The following is a 24,419-nucleotide window of genomic DNA, read 5'->3' as shown; positions in this document are numbered from 1 at the left end:
GACTTGCCCTTGGGATTCCCAGAGTCAGAGATAGGACTTAAGTTTAGGTCTTACTTTCAAGGATAGTTTTTTATATAATATGCCCTGTTGTCTTTGCATTTATAAAAATGTTAGGTTTTTTCTTTATTTGAGAAAGCTAAACTTAAATAATTCCCCATGTTAACTCCTTTTCTTTGGAATATCAGAATAAATATTGTCTCCTACCTTAAATTCTTTAATTTAAATTTCCATTTTTGGTTATTATAAACTTTGCTGACATAAACAAACAGAATGTATCCCTATACAAAAAACAAAGCTGCATATGAAACTGAATAACATAACAGTGTGATCTTTTTTGGGGTGGGGTGTTTATTTAAAATGTAACATGCTTGCTTCCTTGTTTGTCTTTGTTCCCTTTTGAATCAACTGCTCACTTAATAGTGTTTTTTTTTTTTAATGATTCATTGATTATTATTTTTTCTTCTATTGTCCCTCCACTCCAAAATTTAAAAAGCCTCTGTTGAGACCAGGGATCTCTTAGAATCAACAGGAGTCAGGATAAGCAAAAGTCTTTATTCTTGGTCTTTTGCAGTTCCGGTCAGGGTGATTAGATCTAGCAATCTCCACACCTCCTTCCCCTCTCTCCATTGCCAGGAGAATGCATCAAATCTCCTCCTATTCCACCCACTGGTCTCACTTCCCCTTCTTTGTCCACACCGACCTATCCGACCAGCACAGAATAGTTAAGTAGGGTCATCCTCCAAACATGTGGTAATAGAGAATTGTCCACTTGGTAATTAGCCTCAAGTGCCAAGTTACCTTGCATCTGCTCAGTTCTAGCCTTCTACAAGCCACCTTTTATCAAATAATTTGTAATCACCCTTTGCTTTGTTTTAATTCATGGTGATATAGTCTTACTATTATCTAATGCCTGATTGGAATAGAATTTGTCTTTTTTAATGCTTTTAGACACTAAAATCAGTAGGCTATGTAAACTATGTGTGTGTGTGTGTGTGTGTGTGTGTATACACTTTTTTTTTTTTCTGAGGCAATTGGGGTTAGGTGTAATGGGCCAGAACTCTGAACTTGAAACAAAGGATTCTTACAAAGTACTAAGTCAGTGGAATTGATAGAGACAATAATTATCTAATTTAGTATAGTTGAGTATGATTGATTTAATCCTATAAGGAGGTGTTATGGGCCAGAACTTGAAATAAGGTACTAAGTGGAATTGAGGAGACATGATTAAATCTAGTTTAGCATTGATTTAATCCTAAACAAATAATTGTTTCCTAGTGATATAATGATTGGTTTATACTCAGTATGGGGCATATAAGCTAGGACTCAGTGTGGGGCATATATAAGCTAGGAGCCTCATCAGCCAGGATTCAGTAGGGGAGATTCATAACCCAGAGAAGGCAGGCGGGAGCTCAAACTCTCAGAACCAAGGAGAGAGATAGGCCACCAGAAAACTAGCTGAGCCTCAAGTGAAGGAGAGAGGACATTGAAAGAGATAATTAGGATGATAATGATAAGAATTAATACCTGGCTGCATTTGTGGTGATTATTGAACTGAAACGAAGGCTGATCCAGAGACCCCAAGAGAACACAACAAGAGAACATTACATTTTAGACGAGAACATTATAGTTAGGTGACTTGCCCAGGGTCACACAGTTAGGAGGTGTTAAGTGTCTAAGGCCAGATTTGAACTCAGGTCCTCCTGAATTCAAGGCTGGTGCTCTATCCACTGTGCCACCTAGCTGCGCCCCCCCCTATACTTTTTAGATTTCTCATCCTTGTGGCACCTATTTTAGTTAATATTTAATAAAATGACTTGTTAAAAGAAAACTTCTATGTGCTGGGCAACTCAGCTAGGTGTCACAGTGGCTAGAGTACTGAACCTGGAGTCAGGAAGACTCATTTTCCTGAGTTCAAATTTGGCTTCTAACATTTACTGTGTGATCTTGGGCAAATCAGGTGCATTTTACAATTAAATAAATTAAAGAGAGATTAAGTCTTTCTTAATTGATTGATTAAATTGGGGAAGAGTAACTGGTTGAATTTAAATTGGGATTCCTGTGGTTTCCTTAATTGAATACTTAAAAACAGCATGAATTTACAGATTAAGAAAAAAAAAACATAGAGAAAACAACAAACATAATGTCCCACAATTATAATTTTTTTAAGTATAAGTCGATGCATATAAGAGGTAGGATTCTTAAAATTTCCATTAATAGTCTGAGAAGGCCTGGTTGTCTATGTTTATCTTTGTTCCAAGGTTCTGTGAATAACTAAAAACCTTCCTGTTGGCTTACTAAAAGAAATCCATTGTTATTGTTTTTAAATCTTGCAGGACTAGCTTTTTATCCCCTAAAAACCCTAATTGCCCCAGAAAGCAAATCTATGAGCAGTCATCTGAAAAAATATTCTAAATTACTAATAACGCAAAAAAGAAATGAAAGAAAGAATCTACACTCCTGGAAATATTTGTAGCATCTCTTGTGCTGGCCAAAAATTGGATAGCCAAGTCTCCTGTTGGGGAATGGCTAAATAAAATGTTTCATATGAAGGTATTTGAATATCATTGTTCCCATAAGAATGATGAAATGGACACTTTCAGAGGAAACTGTGAGGACTTTTTTGAACTGATGCAGTGCAAAGTGAACAGAGGTAGGAGAATAATAACATTCTAGAAAATAACTTTGAAATTCTTTAGAATGCAGTTATACATTACAAGTCCAAAGAATGAAGATGAAACATGCCATTCACCTCCTAATAGGTGTTAAGGGTAATGCACAAAGAGGCATGCTTTCAGGTGGGGGCTCCATGTCAGAGCTCTTCACCAAGGCCTGCTTTGTATAGTGGTTTGGGGACCACTGAGAATCATTACACCACCATTAGATTGCCCATTATGCCTAAGGAATTCTTCCTCCAGCTATTTGCCTCCTGCAGTAAGGGAGAAAATGAGCACAAGAGCTCAACACAAAGTTCCTAAATGGAGCATCCTCTATCTAGAGGAAATTATGGGCACTGGGGCCATAATTCCTGCTAAGTCCTGCCAAGCCTTTCTAGATCCTTGGTGAATGAACATTGGTTTACAGAAAGGAGAGGCTTACTTTGCATTGGAGAAGATATGAGTTGGAGACCTTGCTCTATGTGTCATAGTATCTTCTCTGAAAGAATTCAGGCTCAGTCTCCAAAGCAAACAAAGAAATTATTTACATTTAACACTTGTTTTGCTAGTTAGGGAGTGAATATTTCAAGTAAATGATTTTGGTTTCTAATATGTCAGTGGACAAATTTGATTTGGTTGAAAAATATTTAAAAGGATCTGTGATCTCATCATTTGGGGAATTCCCTATAAGTATATAGGTGGCAGTCTCCTGATTAAAAGAGGTGGGGTGCAGGGGCTGCTAAGATCTCTTATCTAGGGAAAACTGGAGGGGAGGGAATCGCACACTCTTCTACAGAGTCTGGTGAGGAAGATTTTAGGACCCTGGGGGTCAGGGACACAGGGAGTCTCTATCTAGAAAATAATCTCATTAATAAATGTAGAAAAACCTATATTAAACATATCCTTTGCCCACACTACATTTCAATTAAAATTCTATCAAACATTTAAAAAATAATTCGGTTTCACTTTTTTCCCCAAAAAAATCAGGGAAAAGGGAATGCTATTAGACTTATAGGACATATACCCACCGGCACACAAAATAACATCGTGATATTCAAATGAGGGGAAAATAATTCAGAGGAAGAAAACTAGAATACTGTAATGGGTAGTAACCTACATTAAATGCAATGTTAGCAGAAAGGTATTGTATTTAAAAGACAAATACACTACTATCAAGTTGGATTTATGCCAGGATTGATTAAGTAGGAGAGTGTGATCAAGAGAGATGAATGGTGGAGTAATCTAGATTTGGGTTTGTAATTTGATAATAGTATAGAGCCAAGTTGGGTAATGAAGGGAATGAGAAGAAAGGAGAATGTAGCCAGAGCATGGATTAATACTGATGGTTGGTGGGATTGGAGGTCATGGTTACAAGGATCCTAAGGTATAAGAAATAATATTATGATAAAATATAGTGTTCAAAAGTGTGGAAATGAAACATTTGTGAGTGATGATTTTGATGTTGTTGGAGTTTGGTGTTGCTGGAGTAGAGGAATAGATCATGGAAGCAGAGTAGATTGAGAAACTAGGAAGTTAGGGTGTTTGAGCAATCAGTATGCATGTCAGAATTCCTTAATATTGGGGTATTATATATATAATAAAGTTGGAGAGCGATCCTCTCTCTGATCTATCAATTTACAGAGAATATCCAAGAAATAGATACTGGCCATCAGTTTTTGAATTGAGTGAATACATTTGAATGGTTTTTTAGTGGGATTGAAGTGGATAGGAATTAGAGAGAGGACAATAGAGTTCAAAGAAATTTAGTTTTTTCTTAGCAGATGTTCAGTATCACAGGGATGGAAATGGTAGTATACTAACATTGGGGATGTCTAAATGCAGAGCATTGGTAGATAACAGACAGGTCCTTAGAGGGAAGTAGATGATTAAGACACTTTGTTATCCCTGGAAGGACTTCATTTCAGATGGTGGCAGCTGTGTTCTGTAAAACCCCTTAAAAGCAGGAATAAGCAAGGGAGCTTTGTTTTCATAGCTGGAGAGGTTGGATATGTCGATGTCTTGGAAGTTGCCTCTTTATATTGAAAATTAACAGGCATCATCAAAAGGGCAAATGTTTTGCTTTGGGTGCTGAAATTACTCTGCTGTAGATGCAATATCACCTGAATAAATACAATTAGAAACAAATTAAACTAGAAGGGAAGATAGTCAACTGGAGTTCAGAAAAAAGAATTTGATATAAATTCTTAGACACTTAAGTATCCAACATGCTTCAGGTTTTTGTTACTTTTGTGTTTCTCTTAAGTGGAGTGTTTTATTGTTTATACTAGAAGAGAAAGTAAATTAGTCTACTTTATTCATCTAAAAAATAATTTAAACATACTTAAATGGATTTGTGATTTTATCAGTTAGTAATATAGACCTCTCCTGTGGCCATGGACTATGCTAAATAATTAGAGATAGAAAGGAAAAAGACAGGTCCCATTCTCAAAAGAACCCACAGACTAATGGGGAGACAACACTAAAAAAGTTGAAAAATAGAGAGGAACTGGAGAACAGCAAAATAGGAAATGTGGATTCTTATAGATTAGTGCTGTAAATTGCAGACCTATATGATGTGTATTTGTAGACCATGTTTCCTCACCTGAAATTCTCTAAAACAACAAAAATCAGATTCAGTCAGAAAAACAAATTCTCCTGTCACTTTTTGTGCAGATCATCATTGGAAATAGTCTCTAGCCTATTTCAGTCTATCATATGTCTCTCCATTGACTTGAACCAATACATAAAACTTAGTATTATTATATTTAATCTGAGATATTGAATGGGAACTTCCTCAGTATGACTTTTCCTGTGTTTTCCTACTTATTATACCTTAATATTTAATGGCAGTTGAACATTTTAGAAGGCAGAGCAATTAAATTAAGCCTTGAAATCTCTGCTATGGTTGAGTGATAGAATCGTAACTTTCTTTTGGTCTAAAATTGTTGCACAGGATGTTTATCTGCAAAACTTAGCTAGAACAATGGTGGGAAACTTTTTTTTCTGCCAGTGGCCATTTGGATATTTATAACATCATTCATGGGCCATACAGAATTATCAATTTATAGAAGTCAAGCAATGGGAGGTTGTTGTACTTAGCTCATCATCGTTTCTAGCTACCTTAGCAAATGATTTCATGGGTTTTAAACAGCTTGTGGGCCAGATGTTTCTCATCCCTGGGCTAGAAGATAAAATTGAGACTCAGCTCTGTTGTGTGGGATGGGGGAGGGAGAAGGGAGTTGGGAGCTTGCATCTAAACTTTTTTTTCTTGGTACATAGTCTAAGGTTTGTAGCTGTTACTTATTCCAAAACATCATCTCTTACCTCAGATCCCATCTTTAGTTTGTCGTGGATATTGAATTTTACTGGAGTAATGATTGACACTGCACTGGGCAATCTTATGCAGGATGCAGGAATGGATGCTAACTGGTAGCTTTGTCTTGGACTTTGTCTTGTCCCAGTTCTTGATTGTTGTAGTGTTCCATTACTGAGGGGTGTGCCTCAAACCAGGCACATAGACATGTGTATATACATGTGGTGAAAATGACTACCTGTGACTTTCTTGGGTTTCCTCACCAGCATTCAATGTGGTACATTTTCAAGATCTTTTTGAGGAATTTTTTTAAAAAAAAATTTTTGTGGGAAGCCTCCTGTACTTCTTCCTGCTATTCTGACATCCTGACTACCCTCTTTAAGTCAAGTGACTTTAAAATATTCATATACTAACTCCAGAATGGTATGTCTAATTTAGTGCTGTGCCTTTCAAAGTTATTTTGATAGATTATATGTTTGTTTAAGTGATATTGTCACTACTCAGAATACTTTGTGAAGTTTTTGAAGTATTTTGAGTGATTATATCATCCATTTGTCAATAAATAGTGATACTCTACATCAGTTTAGATTATTTTCATTAGTAATGTTTTGTTTTTTTGAAGATAGATTTGCTTTTTTAGCAAGCATTGGCTGTTTATAGAGATTTTGTGTATCTTTTATTAAGACGATGCTAAATGTATTCCTCTTTTGAATAGGATATGTAGCTGGTGTAACATCTTGCACATAAAATAGGAGCTCAGTAAATGTTTGATCTCAGTGAAGTGATAACTTCTTCCCGCTCCATTCCCCTCCCCCACCCACTTTCCAATTACATGGAAAGATAGTTTTCATCATTCACTTTTATAAGATTTGGATTTCTGAGGTTTTTTTCTCCTTCCCAGATCTTCCTAAGGCAGCAAACAATCCGATATGGTTATACATGCACAAACTCATATTAAACATATTTCCACATTAATTATATTGTGAAAGAAGAATCAGAACAAAAGAGAAAAAATATGAGAAAAAATGAAAATAGTACCCTAAGATTTGCAGTCACGTTCTATAGTTCTTTTTCTGGATGTGAATGGAAACCTACATCTTGAGTCTTTTGGAGCTGTCTTAGATCATTATATGGATGAGAAGAGCTAAGTCTGATAAAGTTGTTAATTGCACAGTGTTGTTATTGTAATGTTCTCAGGTTCTGCTCACTTCACTTATCAATTCATCCAAGTCTTTGCAGGCTTTTCTGAAATCAGCCTCTTCATCATTTTTTACAGGATAGTAATATTTCATTACATTCACGTACCATAATTTATTCAGCCATTCCTTAATTGATGGATATCAACTCCGTTTCTAATTCCTTAGCAGTTCTTTTTATAATGGGAGAGAGTTGGAAATCTTGTGATTTTTCCCTCCCTTTTGTTCTGATTTTTCTTTTACAATATAATATAACATGGAAATGTGTTTAAAATGATTGTACATGTATAAACTATATTGTTGTCTTGTGAATGGGAAAGTAAAGAAGGAAAGGAAAAAAATTGGGACTCAATCTTACAAAAATGAGCATTGAAAATTATCTTTACATGTAATTAGACAAAATACTGTTAAAGTTTTTTTTTAAAAAACTTCTATAAACATGTGGATCATTTTCCCTTTTTTATGATTGCTTTAGGGTGCATTTTTTGTAGTAGTATTGCTGGATTAAAGGATATACAGTTTTTAGCCCTTTGGGTAAAGTTCTAAATTGCTCTCTAAAATGGTTGGTTCATAACTATATATATCTGTTATTTAACTCCAATTTGTTGCATAAAATTTTCCAACATCCTCTCCAACATTTATTGTTTTCCTTTTCTGTCATATTAGCCAATCTGATAGGTGTGAGGTGGTATCTCAGAGTTGTTTTAATTTATATTTCTGTATTCAGTAGTGATTTAGAGCATTTTTTCATGTAACTATAGATAGCTTTAATTTGAAGTGAAAACTTCTTACATTGAATTTTTTCTTCATAGTTGAAATATAGATGAAATAATTAGCCTTGATTTTTGGTATTCCAAGAGTGGAGGATACATAAAGTTTGTGGAGACTCATCTGTGAGGAACTGTAATGAGAGTCTCATCCATTTATTTCATTTTTAAACAAAGGGAAACTAAGTCTGAGAAATGATTAAATAAAATTTGTCTTAAATGCACAGTTAATTGCAAAGCTAGAACTTGGAGGACATTACTCTTCCAGTTCTGTACTTTTAAAAGCATATTTCATATATTTTATCTTCCTTAGTGTTACTGTTATTACAATAACATTCTATCACATTGGAATAATACTTCAGTAGACATGCTTGCCAATTTTTAACTGATCTATTATGTATAAATATTATGTCTAAGTATAATTATTTATGGTAAATGGGTATGGAACAGGAAAAATACCTTGTTTGTAGCCTGATGCTTGGCATATTATAAGCATTGATTGATTTTGATTTAAGGGTAGTTATTGTCTGAAATACACAGAGCAAAGTCCAGTAGATCAAAAACAATTTTAAAAACAGAAATTCCAAGCCCAGCAGTTGTCACACTTATTTCAAAGCAACATTCAGCACAAGTTCAGAAGATTGAATAGAATAATCTCTTGGAGTTTTGCTGGAGTAAGTGTCAGTTTGTGGTAATGTTGACTTTTTGAGGACAATAATATTTTTAATGATCTTTTTTAAAAAGTGTAAAGAAAAAAGCCAATTTGCTCCAAAAAGCAAGTGTAATATTAACTTTATATTATTTTGTAGGAATCAGGTCCTACTCTTCAGATTTAACCTTCAGTTTTTCACTGCTATCTGAAATTCAACCAAATTGCATTCCTTGAATACCATATGCTTTTCTTATATAGTTTTCCTCACCTGGAATGTTATTGTTTCCCCTTCCTTATCCAGATCTTCCCATGTTCTTCTTTAGGACTCATCTGTTCTACAAAATCTTTCCTAGTTAATCTAGATCACACTGATTTCTTCTTTCCCCAGAATACTAATATATTTAGTTATGAATTTTATGATGGCAGAGACTGTGTTTTCTCCTACTCTGGTAGTATTTCCTATAACATCTGACCAATGCTGGACATATTTTAAATGCTTAGTAAGTATGTGGGGAAATAAAATCACTGTTGTTCCTATCTACACCATTTTCTAGGGTCATTACGTCTTTGTATAAGCTAGAAAAATCTGTTAGTTCCTCTGGTTTTCTCTTCATTTAATTACTCTTCTTGCTTAAGGTTATGGATCATTGTCATTTTTTACTACACACTTTCCCTGTGATTACCTGTTTAGTTTACTTTAATAGTGAGGATGGGTATTCAAGTATCATCATTCTTTTCATTTCTTTGCTGATTTGATTTCAAACCCATCATAGATATGTGTGATGAACATCATTTGAAGACTGTGGTAGACTATATTATGTTCTAGGATCTTTTTGTGATCCACTGATATTTCAGTGTATCCATAGATAATACTTGAGAAATTGCTCAGAAAGCTAGATATGATGATTAGTACTTAAAAGTTTTTAAAAATGAGATAATATAATGAATGAAAGCTTGGAAAGCACTATATTTGTCTGTTGTTACCATCCTTGTCATTTGTAGTAATAGAGTAAACAAAAGAAAATGACTATGTTTTATTTTTGTGGGAAAGAAAAATAAAACATTTAATTCAGATTTGCTTTTAAAATTAAGACTAGGGAATATATGATTTTAAATGATTTTTTAAAAAAGAAATTTTGTTTTGCTTTAGGGGTAATTAAAAAATGACAGGGATAGATAAATGAGGCTGAGGAGAGATGATGTTTTAATTTAACACAGATGATAACTATAGCTATCTAATCTCTCTCCTCAAATCTGTTTATATTGTTATTCTCTTGCTTAAAAAACTTCAGTATACCTTTTTGTATGTGTGTTAACATATTATAAATTTTCTAATATGAAAAGATACAACTTACTGCTGATCTTTTTGTTTTTCAGATCGTGAAGATCAGTCGATTCTTTGCACGTAAGTAAACAAATAATAAACTTTCATAGTCTTTTTACAGATTAAAAAGAGGAACTTAGCCAGTTTTTTAAATTTTTGTTTTAGATGAAGAACTTTAAAAAAAAGCATAAAATATTGTCTTGAAGTGTGTTTTCCAGTTATTTCTTTTGTCTTCCTAGTTAATAAAACATTTCTTTCTTGCCTAATTTTTCATATTTCTGATCTGCATTTTAAATCTTGTATTTATCTTTGCTTTTATCCAGTTAGTTACCAAGTTATGTGTCTTCCTTTAGTTTTTACATATCTATCCTGTTCTCTCACTTTCTCACTGCTATTTCAGTTCCTCATTCAGTCATTCCTTATTTATAATAGACTCTTAGAGATTAGCCTTTAGTCTGCCTCTCCTTTTTTAATTTCTTATTTATACCGATGCAAGATTATATTTTAGCCACTCCTTTGCCAAAGAACTTAAAAATATTTTCCATCTTCAGGATGGTAATGTCTTATGGTCATAGCATATGAATACTGTTCAACAGAGCAAAGGATTATTGAGAAGAATAGACTTAAGGGTTATATGATAAGTGTCTTGAAATATTTGTCAAAGAGAGATTATGCTTGGCCCAGAGAGAACAGAAATTAGCAGCAGTACTAAAAATTCCAGAGATGCAAATTTAGCTTGGTTTTCAGGAAAAACTTATAACTAGAGATATTCTTAAATAGAAAGAGTTATGTTGGTAATATAGTAGTTTCTTTCTTGTAATGTTTGTTTGAGCAAGAGTTAAGTGATTACATGTTGTAGTTGGTTTTTTTGTACATGGGAGGAGATTCTGATTTAATGAAGTATGAGTTAGACTAAATGGTCTATAAGATTCTATGATGTTATAATTGGAATTTTCTGTAGTTAATTTAATATGGTGTCATTACCAACTACTTCTTGTTACGAGACTCACCAAGGGCCAACTCTAGCACATAGCTGAATGTAAAGAAGTACGTATTTCTTGGTGTGTCTGGCATCTTCTCATTGGGCCCTAAGTTCAATTTGAGGAAAAGATTTTTGCTACCATTGTGTCTTCCAAATTCTTTGTATTCTGGATCTTACCCAGACTCCTCCAACATTACCTGTCTCCATGTACACATGCTAAGGAATTATTGCCCACTTCATTTGCCCCAGAATCTTCCCCAGCATCATCTCCAGAATTGGCTTGGTCTACCAAGCCCTCTGTAATAAAAACTCTTCCATCCCCTGCTCCCACAGGGCTTCCTTTAAGACAAAGTAACCTGCTTGCCAATCCTCCTTGAGTTCTCACAGGACATATCTCTATCTGCCAAAATGTTGAACCTCAAGTGAAGGCCTGGAACACACTAATCTCCTGCCTTTTCCAGTGGTTAACCAACTCAGTAGCTAATTTATGAATCTTATTTCAATAATTCTAAACGTTGGTTACCAACATACAAGCTCCATTTCTCATGTTGCTCACTTCTTTAACCTTTAGTCCCACTCCATTTCCCAAAAAGTTCTTTATATCTCCATACCCTTTCTCCTGTACCCTCTGAGATGCCTATTCCAAAATTAACAAAATCCTTTTGATCTTAAAACCTCCTTTTTTTCTCACTCCTTTCATCATCTGACCTAATCTACTCAATCTATTCATTTTTCTGACTCATTCCATCACTTTACCTCATATGTATAAAGAAATAGTAATACACTTGACCTTGTAATTACCTACAAGTGTTTCATTTCTTTGGTACTCTTAAAAAAAAAAACAAACAAACTCTAAAATTTTTATCTGATCAAAACATTTTATTATGGCATCTTTCCCCATGCCTTAGGATCACCAACTCTCTTCTTTGTCCTCACAGTGATCTCTATTCCCTCAATTATTTCCCAAGCTGTCAACCTTGCACTGAGTATATTCTTCATCTTATGATGAACCAACTCGTGTAAACTATTCCTGCCCCCTGTCCTATCATGTTTTGCCAAATCCTAGTGCCAGATCACTTCCAATATTCTCTTGTTTTGCTCCTATTCTGAATGGAGCTTTGCAGTAAGGAAAAAAGGTTATTCTTCTCCAATCCTTTTGCTATTCTTCTCTCCACAGTAGCTATCCCAAACCTTTTCATCATTCCTTTTTTAAAAATTTTTATTTTATTTGAAAAAACAGTAAGGAAAATAGAAAAGAAAAAAAAAATAAAGAAAAACAAAGGAGAACATTGTCATGTACCCAGCAGAACATTAGGGAGAATTCAAAATATGTAACAACAAATCACCAGATCAAGAAAGTAAATATATTAGTAAAAGGAATTATATTCATGAATGTCTTGTTTTTGTTTTTGTTTTTGTTACTTCCTTGTAAATTGTTTTTTTGTTCTCTGCTGTGTTCCTTATTTACTTTATTCTTTTTTTCTCCTTTTTAACCCCCCCCCACACACACACACACACTTTCCCTAAGCCAAGCTACAGTTAAGGAAATACATACATACACATACTCACACTCATATATACCCTACATACACACACAGGTCTTTGCTATCTCTGGTGCCTATTTAATTAAATTCTCCCCCATAACTTGCCTTGCTTCTAATCTCTCCCCACCCAATGATTCCTCCCTTGTCTTCTTCCATTACCCTTTGCTTCAGCTGCCCTTTCCTCCCCCGTTATTTCTTTATGGATTTTGGAGAAAGCTATACCCTTCATGGTATATATATAGTGTTGCCTATTGAATTCATTGCTTAAGTGAATAGATTTTCAGAACTATGAGTTCTCCTCTCCCCCATAATGTGCATCTCTGTGTCTATTCTTTCTCTGATATATATAATCTGATTACTATTTTTACCTTAACTCTGCCAATCTTTCTTTTGAACTACTCTATTGTTGATGTGAACCTTAAACATATAGTGTGTGTATATATGTATACACACACACACACACACACACACACATATATATATGTATTTATATTTATTTATATATATATAAATAATTTTTTCATTTTTATAGTTTGTCCATGTTAGATTCCCTAAAATTGATCTTTCATATTGGCTCCTATATGTTAAATTTTCTGTTAAGTTTGAGTTTGGTTGATACAAAGTCCTAAAAATCTGCAAGTTTGTGGAATGCCCATTTTTTCATATTGAAAATTATAAATAATTTTGCTGGATGTGATTGACATTTTTGGCCACAGGTCTAGCTTTTTAATTGTTGGTAGATACAATTCTAATTGTAACTCCAGCATATTTGAATTGTTTTGTTTTGTTTTTTTGTTTTTTTGGTTGTTTCTCGCAAAATTTTGTCTTGGTCTAGGGGTTTCAAAATTTGGCAATAATATTCCTGTGTACTTTCCACAAAGGATCTCTTTGAGGTAGTGATTGATGGATTTTTTTGTTTCTGCTTTCCCTTCAAGTTCAATCACTACTGGACAGTTTTCTTGGATTATTTCTTGCATTATTGTGTCAAAATTTTCTTTTTGGTCACAACTTTCTGGCATTCCACTTCTTATATTTTCTCTTCTTGATCTGCTCACCAGATCTATCGTTTTTCTATAAGATGTTTCACATTCTGTTCTATTTTCTTATTCTTTATAATGTTTTGTTATTTCTTGGTCTCTTTATAGCTTTACTGGCTTTCCCTTCCTCTTGCCCAATTCTAATTTTCAAAGAATTATTTTTATCTTTGAGACTCTACCTCCTTTTCTAGTTGGTTGACTTTTTTTTTCATAATCTTGTTTTTTTTTTTTCTTGAATGATTTTTTAAAAAAATTTTCCTCAATATGTCTTATTTGATTTTTAAATTATTTTTTGTGTTCTTTTATAAATTCTCTTTGGTCAGAGAGCCATTTCATATTACTTCTTTGTGGTAGAAGCTTTTTTTTTTTTTTTTTTTTTTTTTTTTTTTTTTTTTTTTTGAACTAAAATGCCTTCCCCTGAAGATGAACCCCAATCTTCCCTGTTCCCATAATGTGTTTCAATTGTGGGGGTGTTCTTGTTTGCCAGTTTTTTTTTAAATAAGAGGTATTAGTGTATGGGGGGAATGGTGTCTCAAGCTTCTTTTCAGTTCTTCATTCTGATTAGGAACCCCAAACCAAGAGTTTCACTCTCCTGCAATTGCCCACAGCTAGCAGCATCCCTACTCCACTGCTTCTGCACTTAGTGGGTACTGATTCCTTCTCACTCAGGGCAGTATCTCAGCAGCACAGCTAGGCCTAGTATTTCACTTTTTGAAATGTAACAACCTATTCCTCTATAACTTCCAGAATCCTTCCCCTTTTCCTTTGTTCTTCTATCTCACATAGTGTCCCTTCCTTCTACTGTCTTAACTAAAATATCCATGTGTGTGAGTGAGTAGGTGTAGGGGTGTGTGTGTGTGTGTGTGTGTGTGTGTGTGTGTGTGTGAGAGAGAGAGAGAGAGAGAGAGAGAGAGAGAGAGAGAGAGAGAGAGAGAGAGAGAGAGAGAGAGAGAGAATCACCTGCACCCTAAATTCTTGCTGGTTCCTAAGGAGATCATTCAAGATCTTAGTGATTGTATCAGCTCCCACTGATTCAGTTATTATCTCTGTGCAGGTGATATCACACACACACACATACAATCTTGACCATTTATTCTCATTCACTGGTCATATTTAATACATGGTCATATTTTGTCATTATTGATTAAATACCATCCTTTTCTTCTCTCATAAAGTCACAATCCACAATCGCTTATTATCCATCACCTGGGTTTTTAACTGATCTCCCTACTTTTAATCTTTGTCCACTTCGATTATTATATATTCAGCTGCAAACATAGCTTTGTTCTTGAATAGATGTCAATATACTTCCTTCCTTTCCTTCCCCCCCCCCTTTTTTTTTTTTCTGAGGCAATTGTGATTAAGTGACTTCAGGGTCATACAGCAAGGAAGTATTAAGTGTCTGAGGTCAGATTTGGACTGAGGTCCTCCTGATTCCAGGGCTGGTGCTCTATCCACTGTGCCACTAGTTACCTGCTTCTCTGCAACTTTCATCCTTTATTACTTACTTTGTATGGTTTTAGAGAGCAAAACTAGTCTAAGCTCTTTTTCATGTGACAGCCATATAGGTTCTTAAAAATGGCTATAATGTCTCTGACTCACTTCCTACCTTATTCTTTTCTTTAGTCTCATGATTACCAGTTCCTTCAACTTATTTTTACGGCATGATCTGCAGTTTTTTCATTCCCTGACTACTATTTTCTGGACATGATATATACTTTGTCTCTCTTCTTCAATAATTCTATAACTGAGTATTCTATATGTTAGTTATCCAGAGCAGGGTATTGTGGAACTTTTTCATAAGGACTCTTATTCACCTATATCTTTTAATATAGACCAAGAGAACATTAGGTTTTCCCATCTTTTACCCTCATCTTGTTTAGTTGTTTTTAGTCATGTCTTGTCTCTGTGACCCTATTTAGGATTTTCTTGGCATAGACTCACTCTGAGTTGAAAGTATATATGTCACATTCCATAAAGGAGACTATCATCTTAACTATTTCTATACTGAAAATTTTTGGTTAATTTGGTTAATTTTCTTAGTGCAGTTTTGGTGGAGAAAAGTCATTGGGAAAATACTTTTTCATATAACTTACTTTGCTAAAGCATTTCTGTTGAATGAAAGGGGGTTGTGACTTGGTGGCTAAATCTGGAGAGTGAAGAAACATGATACTAGAGCAGGAATTGAGAGTTGAATTGTTTAATTTCTCATTGGGAATAGTCTGTAGAGATTTTAGTTTAAAGACATAACACCAGGAGTAGATCTAACTAGGATGAAGAACACTTTTAAAATTAAGTTGCAGTTTTATAAATGGATATATCATTTTGGGCCCTTATCACTTTGACTAGATAATATTAACTTCAGGGCTTATCTCCTTGAACTCAATGTTCCCTATTCCCATACTCTTGAAATTAATATTTCAGAATATTTTAAGTTTCAAGTTTTAAATAGAAGTTTCAACTTATTGAATATCATGTATGCATGCCACTTATGTAAGAGAAGCAAAAGAAAACTAATCATCTTTTTTTGAGAGAGTAAGGGACTGTTTGCTACTATTTATTTTTCTTTTTGTAGTCATTTTGGAGCTCCTGCTCTCATGGCTTTTTTCTGTCTGATAACAAACAAAGACATTCTGTCAAGTGACATTTCCTTATTAATTATTTCTTTTAAAATAATCTTAGTTCACTGGAACATATAGTTTTATTCTTTTATTCAGTAATGCTTTTCTTTCAAAGAATTTTAGATATTTTATTTATTAGAAATACAACATTTTTCAAATAATTGAAATAGTTGGAAGAGAAAAGCAGGAAAGACAAGGAGGGAGTGATTCATTAAAGTTGTTCCTCACCGGTTAGCTTTCAAGTCAATCATTTTTGCATCCTAGTAGAATAGAACAAGTTACCATCTTACTATGGGATTATGTAAATAATATGTAATAATAGTTCATTTATCATTTGCTTTTCCTTAATGAGGAAACTGAGTCTCAAGAGATGTTGTGACTTGCTCATGGTCTTGTTGATATTAAGTAATAAAGGTCTTCGGATCCTTAAGCCTAGCAAACTTTTGGTTTTGATCTTTTAATTAATATTGATCTTTCTAGATGGTTTTTAAATATTTTAGTAAAAATGATAGAAAATACTTAAACCACAAAAAATGTATGTACAAGAAGTATAGATTCAAACAGAACTTGGTTATCTAGACTAATGGAACAAATTTAATAATGTAGTTCTTTGCTCAGAAAATTAAGTACAGAATTGATGAGGAGCTAGCAAGGAAATTTAGTAAATTGAAAGCTTATATGAGTCAATATTGTATCATGACAGTTAAAAATCTAGTGATATATTGGTCTTGAGCTTGATGTGCAGAATGAGGAAGATGACACTAGGAGTGTGTGTGTCTTTGTGTGTGTATGTGTGTGTGTGTGTGTAAGAGACTAACAAAGAATACACATAAGAGTGTCTAGAGTAGCATAAGACTTGAAGAGCATCATGCAAGAATTATTTGAGGAACCTGGATAGAGAGAAAATTTAGAGAAAATGTTGCCATCTTCATATGTTTAAACAATGGAAAAAGGGAAAGACTTGGCTTGTTGAGTCCCCAGATGTACAATCAAGAGCAATATGGAAATAGATTTGTTAGCATAGAGGAGAATGTTATATAAGAAATTTAGGAAAGAGAGCTCTATCCTATATTGATGTTGGGGGAGGCTTGTGAACATAGGATATCAGGAGGGCAAATGTAGAATATGTGGGGTTTTGGTTTTTATATGATTTCTAGCTATGGAAAAATATTTCCTTCGCTTTATGTTGAAATTGATCACTTTGAGGCATTTCATTTATCTCTACCTCTCAAAAATCAGCTTTTGAACTGAGTATCTACTTTAAAGAATGAAATCAAGTAATATTTATTCTTTCAGGGGTGAATCTGGTGCTGGAAAAACAGAAAATACCAAGAAAGTTATTCAATATCTTGCTCATGTTGCTTCTTCCCATAAAGGAAGAAAGGACCATAACATTCCGGTAAGCTTTTTAAAAATCCTTTGCTTATTTATTTATTTTTTAAATTTGTTAAGAAATGAAAAGCAAGGAGAAAAATCTGTATTGACTTTGTAAAGTTATAGTTTCATTCTCTTAATTACCTGTTTTACCACAAAGAGAGGTGGGAGGAGTGTTGTGGGATATGAAGTCCTCAGTGGTGGCTGGATCAAAGAGAATTTTCACTTCTTTGGAATTTAAGGATTCAGAAAGCCACATTGAAGAGATTTGAATGCTGTTTAAGCATATTGATTTTTATTTTCAGTCAGTAGAATCCTTAAACTCTTTCACCATCTTGGTTTTTGAAACACTGTGCTGTTCTTGATTTTCTTGGGGTTCATGGGAATGAGGCTTTATAGAAAGGGGGGAAAGGCATATTTCCTTAAAATTGAGGAGAAGGTAAGAATGTATATGGGGAGCAGTGAGAGGTTGGGGTGAAAATGTGAATAAATTAAATCTGTACATTAGATTGAGGAAATACATTGTCCTTAAGTTCTCAGGTTGCCAAAGTCATGATTATCTCTCTCAGTTCTCTTTGTAATATAAAGATGTATAAGTATCAATTAATGGAGCTTGATGGCATGCTGAATAAGCTTTTATAACACTAAATTGCATGTTGACCTGAATCTTGCTGCAAAGAAAAGCCCAAACTTGCTAACATATGCATTTATTTGTTTGTAACCAGCCTGAATCGCCTAAGCCAGTGAAACATCAGGCAAGTGCTTTTCTTTATGCTTCTTAGTTATGAGTTAATGCTACTATTCTCTTTGGCTTCTTGTATGTTCTAATGGAAACAAATTATGTAGCTAAATTTACATTGTCAAACAATCAGTTGTTGGAACAGTGTTCAAAATGGTTATTCTTCAGTTGCTTTCTTCTGTTAAAAATGATAGAACAAATTGCATTTACTTCAGTTTTGTCAGAATTTTTGTTTTTATTTATTTTGTAATGTTGAATTTATGACATTATTTACAGAGCATATTCATGTAATAAGGGTTTTGCTCCAAATATATCTATCCAGTATTGCATGAAATTATTTCTTTAGCGATTAATTATAATCTGATACAGGCTTTTCTGTTCTATATCATGTTACATGCCATAATGTCAAAAATTGTAACACTTGAAATAATAGATATTTATAACCTTTTAAAAAGTCACACATTATTGCCATGTATGTCTGTATTTAAGGGGTTCATTTTGTTTAACATATAAAGTTAAGATTTTCTTTCTCATGAACAAGTTCGGGACAGTGTAGTCCTGGAAATTAGACTTAATACTTAATGAGACTGAGTCCTTCCTTTTAGCTTCATAGATCACAGAAGAAACCTATTATAGGAGAAAGTTAGCTGTTTTTCACCCTTACTGAGGAAAAGGAGGTAAATTCTCCTCATGTGGAAAGTGTAGACATGATCTAGATACATTATACAGAACTGGGCTGTATATGTATTCCGTAGTGTAGTCTATTCCCTCTTGCTGAGAAAATCTTACAGATTTGTCTCGTGTAATTAAAAACTATGCTGTGATCTAAAGCAATTAGGAGACACTTATGAAGACAGTTTACAAATATAAAGGAATTGGGCACAAGTATTACAACATTACCTTGCCACTTAGTTGGGAGTATAGACCCAACTATCTAATACCAAACTCATATTTTGACAGAACTCCTGTGGCCTGAACTTGATTAATTGGTTAAAATGTAATTAGGCAGTGTTTAACAAAATCAATTAGAAATATAATACAACATGAATAATGTTGTTTTTTTTTTTCCTAAGTCAGTGTGAGGCTAGCAGTTTGATACTACTGTTTCTAACCATTCCTCTGAATGAATTAATCCTTGAAAGACTAAGTTAAGTGGATATTAGCCCTCAATTAGAGACCATCTATATATATGAAAGATCATGGCCTATAGTTATGACTTTGGGAACTGGAACTGCAAATGAGGAAATCTAATCACTAATTTTAAAGGACCATTTTTCTCTCACCAGAATATAAATTGGAATTTTAAATTTTCATTCTATTAAAATATACAGATTGAGGCCATATTGTCAAATCTTTAAATGATTTAATATGTGGCATAAAACACATCACTTTAATACTTTCTTTTAAATGTCTTCATTTTTAAACTTCAGAATGCTCCCTTTTGTATATTGTATAATTGTATGTGTGTATGTATATATCTGTGTCTACCTATTTTATCTATATCTGGGCATTGAATTAAGTCATTGGTATATACATTTTTTCCAAAAACAGTAAAAGCTTCTTTTGTCCATGCTTTAAAGACTCATCAATCTGTTTTACATTGCTTTAATCTGAGGTTTATAAAAACTATCTGTATTATACAGGTTTGGCTCATAGCCCATTCTACCTAGTCTATGCTTCTGTGATGATTTTTCCAAATTGTTATTAACAGAGTCATATTAAAAAAAGACAAGAGAAGTCTTTTACATATGCTGAATACAGTAAGGCTTGAGGTTATGTTTGTTTTTCATAGATAATGCCTGATTATATTAACTATATTCTTAAGTAATTTGATGTTACTAAGTATTATATTAAAGTTGAACTTTCTACTTATTTCCCCCAAGTCCAGAAGCAACTTGCACCTGGTACCCTAGGATTTTAGGATTTAACCTTTAGTTGGCAGTCTAGATAGTATAACCAGGTGGTAAAACTGTGATCAGTTTGAAAAGATTTAGCATAATTCATCATCCCTTATTCTGATTTGTCTTTACTTTTTTCAAAATAATGATTTTACCTTTTGTCAAGAAAAGGAATTAGTCATATCGAATCAAGTTACAGAATCATAGATTTGAGGGGTTGAAAGAGAAAGAATCTCAATAGTCATCTAGTTCAAACCATTTATGAAAAGAATTCCTATTTTAACATCCAGCAAGTAGTTGTTGAGGTTCTGCTTGAAGACCTCCAAAGGCTCCCAGCTTGTAACTTATCACTCTAATTTGTGATAGCTCTTAATAGGAAGTTTTTTCCAACTTCTACCCTTTGTTTTTAGTTTCACCTTTTGAGGCCAAACAGAATAAGTCTGTTTTTTTCCCCTACTTCTACTAACCTTTGCCTGCCAAACCTTTTCTTCTATAGGTTAAATATATTTAATTTTTTCAATTAATTTTCATATAATAAATTTCTTCACTACAGTCCTCATTGATATCTGTAAGTTCATATTTAACTCCTTACATTAGGACTTCTAGCTCCTCTTATTGGTTATAAATTTAGAGCATTTGCATATAGACATTTGGGACCATTAGTTTTATTATTAGCCACAAATTGTCCCCATGAAGTAAATTCTAAATAAGTTTAATCATACAATTAGTTATCTTACTGAAAGTATAATTTTATTCCTTTTTTCCATTCATATTGACTCTGACAGTCTTTGTGTTTGGATAGTGTTTTAGACAGCGGAGCAACCAAGCCCAAGTTTTTTGATAAGTTGCTAAATGTAATTACTTTAAACTTAGCTTTTCTGTATTTTATAGGCTTTTCGTACTTGAATAACAACTGAAGTAAGTCTTATTTTCAGTAGCCTTCAGCCTGGTCCATATGCAGTTGATGGAAGAATATTTAAATTTTCAGGTTGATAATTTCCTCTCTTTTTTGAGTAAAGTTTATTTCCCTTATTGGTAGAAAATTATAATTTCTCCAATTTTAAGACTCCCCCCCCCCTTTTTTGGATGTTAATCAATAATGTGTTCATAAAGCATTATTTAGATTCACCAGGTCTTTTGCCAGATAATCAGTTTGTCAACAAATGAATTGGTACTACTCTTCATCTGTGTAAGAAATTATTTGTTAGTTTCATTTAAAAAAAAAAAAAAGTCTTGAGTTTAGGAAATTGTCTAGTGTGGATGTAATTGAAATTAGCAATATTTGTAGTTTTAGGATGCCTAAGCGTATTCATTTTGTTCATTCCTTTGTGAAAGGGGCTGAAGGCAAGAGAGGTTATGGTAATCTTTTGTTTTAGGAAAATTAAGATTTTTATTGATATCTTTAGTTCTTACATTACTTACATTTCTCTGTATATTCTTTTTCCTCTCTCAGAGAATAATCTTTTGTAATAGAGTTTTTAAAAACATAAATTAAAAAAAGTTCATTAACACCAATCATCATCTAAAAAACCTAACTTTATATACCATGTTCCATACCCTTGGACTTCTACAGAAGGAGAAAATCTCTTCTCACATTTATTTTTTGAGGCTAAGCTTGGACTTACATAATGTCTCTGCTTCATCCATGATATTAATTCAAATTGTGATCTATTTGATTTCATCCATATCAGAAATATTTCTTGTGAGTTATGGTCTCGGTTGAGCAGATGGAGAATGAGATAAAGGAGAGTCCAGCAGTGTTACTGAATAGATAATGTAATAACTTAAGTAGGGATATAAAACTGCATTGGGGAGTTTCTAGCACTGTGACATTTCTTTGAGTTAAGGCTTTTGTTACTATAAGTTCCTAAAATATTATATTAGGATCCTTTAGAAAAAATTCTCTCTCTCTCTGTCTCTGTCTCTCTCTCTGTCTCTTTGTCTCTCTCTGTTTCTCTCTCTCTCTCTTTTGTGTGTGTGTGTGTGTGTGTGTGTGTGTGTGTGTGTGTGTGTGTGTGTGTGGTCTCCTGAACCTTTTTTCCCAGGGGGAGGGAAATGGAAATATGCACTTCTCTATTTCAGAGTTGTGTTGTGTTCCTTATCTACGTCTGAAAATTACAGGTGGTTGTTTTTTTTTTTTTTCAGTTGGACAGGAGGTTCAATAGATACCAGACTGGTTTCTCAAAGGAAAAAACTATTGTTAAATAAAAGCAGAATGGGACCAAGCAGCATCAGGAAACTGGTTACTCTTTAGGAGATACTTCAGGATGGATATTTTATAGGGAAAAGTAGGTTGGAGAGATGGGAGGTGTTTATTCTTTGCCTATTGGTTAGCATCTCTCAAGGGAGATATTTACTTTATAAGTATTGGCCAAATTTTGAGAAAAACGAGGAATAAGAATATGTAGCAGAACCCAAGTTTCCTGGCATCCTTTTTACTAGGATCCAAGTTCTTTGCATTTGGGTACATGGCTAATTATGTCCCATCTACCACAACCCAAGCACCCTGCATCCTGTTCTGGGGGGCAACAGCTACTGCTACCTATAAACAGAGGTCCTGCAAGGCTCATTCCATATTACCTCTTCTTCTCTTCCTTTAACATCTACTTATCTTACAGGTTTCTGTGACTTGACTTTAAAAAGATAAGAATTTTGAGATAAATCTTTCTGTCCATATCTCTTAATCTCCTACCTCTTTCATAAATTCAAGTTTTTTTGGTCTTAGAACTTCCATCTCAAATGGCATTTAAAGAGTACATACATGTAGCCATTCTTATTGCCAGAGACCTAAAATGATATTTATTTAATCTGAAGTATACTCTGTGAAATCTAGTTTAATTTTTAAAACTCATCTTTAGATCCTACAATAGTAAATTTGAAATGGAAAGGAACTTTAGAGATTATTGAAGGACTTATAAATAATACCTAATTCCCTCATTTTACAGATGAGGATTCTGAGGCTCTGATTAAATGACTTGCCCATGATCATACAAGTTTTAGTTAGGCGGGGTGTACCAGATCTTCCTGATTGCATGTCTAGTGTTATTTCTTGTCTCATTGAGCTTAAGAGAATTGATGAAAGAAAATACTGCTGTTTGGTTGTAACTGGAGTAGTCTAAAATGGGAGTCAATAATTTTATTACTTGAGTGATTTATATTATTTTAAGAAATCATGTGCAGTTAAAATCAAGTTGTTGAAATTATGGTAGGTAGTTTTAGAAGTTAGAATCATCTTCCAACTATGTGAACACCTGTTTGTTGTGTACCTGGTACTATGCTAGGTGCTTTATTCACTTTGTTTAAGAATGCATTTAAATATATATAGAATAATTAGTTATGCATAGAATAAATACAAATAACAGTTTATTTAATAAGGTAGCTTAAGTAGGATACCAACATTTGATAGTATTAAGAAACTTTATGTAAAAGATCATGCTTGAATTATATCTTTAAGAGAAGAAAGGAATTCAGTGATTTGTGTGAAAAAGGGAGTGCAGTCCTGGTGTGGTGCCAATGCAAAGGCACAAAGGTTGGAGATAAAGTGTGATAAGGGTAGGGGTGTGTGTGTATGTAATGAAAGAAAGTGAGAAATTTTATAAGAGCAAGATATGAACTTGGAAGACTATCTCCTAAATTACAGGTCTGATCATGTTATTCCCATCCATGCACTAGACCTGGAGTCAGGAAGACCTAAGTTTAAATCCAGCCTCAGAAACTTCCTAGCTGTATGACCCAGGATAAGTCACTTAACCTGTGTGGCTTAGTCTCCTCAACTCTAAAAGGGGGGGGAGGGGAACGGGGTGATAATAGCCCTGTCTTAAAAAGTTTGTTATGAAAATCAGTATTTGCAAAAGAAAAAAAATAAATTTAGCATAGTGTCCCTAGCATATAGAGGTATTACATAAACCTTCCTTCCTCCCTCTTCCTTCCCTCTTCCTTCCCTCTTTCCCATTCTTTTCCTCCCTCCCTTTCTTCCTCCCTCCCTCCTTCTATCCCTCCTTCTTTTTTTTCTTCCCTCCTTCCTCCCTCCTTTCCTTTCTTCTTTCATCTCTTTTTTCCTTTCCTCCCTCCCTCCCTCCTTCCCTTCCTTCCTTGCTTCTTTCTTTCCTCTCCTCCTCTTCCTCTTCCCTCCCTTCTCTCTGTTACCTGTTATTTCAAATGTTTTATTTATTTGTTTAAAAGTTAAATACAAAACAAGGGGAAAAAAATAAGAGAATGAAAAAGAGAAGGAAAAACATTGTCATGTTCTCAACAGATCATCAGGGAAGATTCAAAATATGTATTAATAACTTTCCATCTTTGCTTCCTTATAGGTTAT

General features: G+C 33.8%; 1 protein-coding gene across 1 annotated transcript in view; it reads left to right on the top strand.

Moving 5' to 3' along the window:
- The window catches only part of MYH10 (myosin heavy chain 10), a 185,257-nt gene that overhangs the window by 42,429 nt on the left and 118,409 nt on the right, over positions 1-24,419 (top strand). Inside the window, 3 exon segments of the mRNA XM_074311912.1 lie at positions 9,960-9,987; positions 17,387-17,489; positions 18,190-18,219. Coding sequence (XP_074168013.1) covers positions 9,960-9,987; positions 17,387-17,489; positions 18,190-18,219 — 161 coding nt within the window.

The sequence above is a fragment of the Sminthopsis crassicaudata genome, chromosome 4 (genome assembly GCF_048593235.1).
Source record: "Sminthopsis crassicaudata isolate SCR6 chromosome 4, ASM4859323v1, whole genome shotgun sequence".
Taxonomy (NCBI): Eukaryota; Metazoa; Chordata; class Mammalia; order Dasyuromorphia; family Dasyuridae; genus Sminthopsis; species Sminthopsis crassicaudata.
Note: the sequence above shows the minus strand (reverse complement) of the source record. Positions and strands in the feature narration are given on the sequence as shown.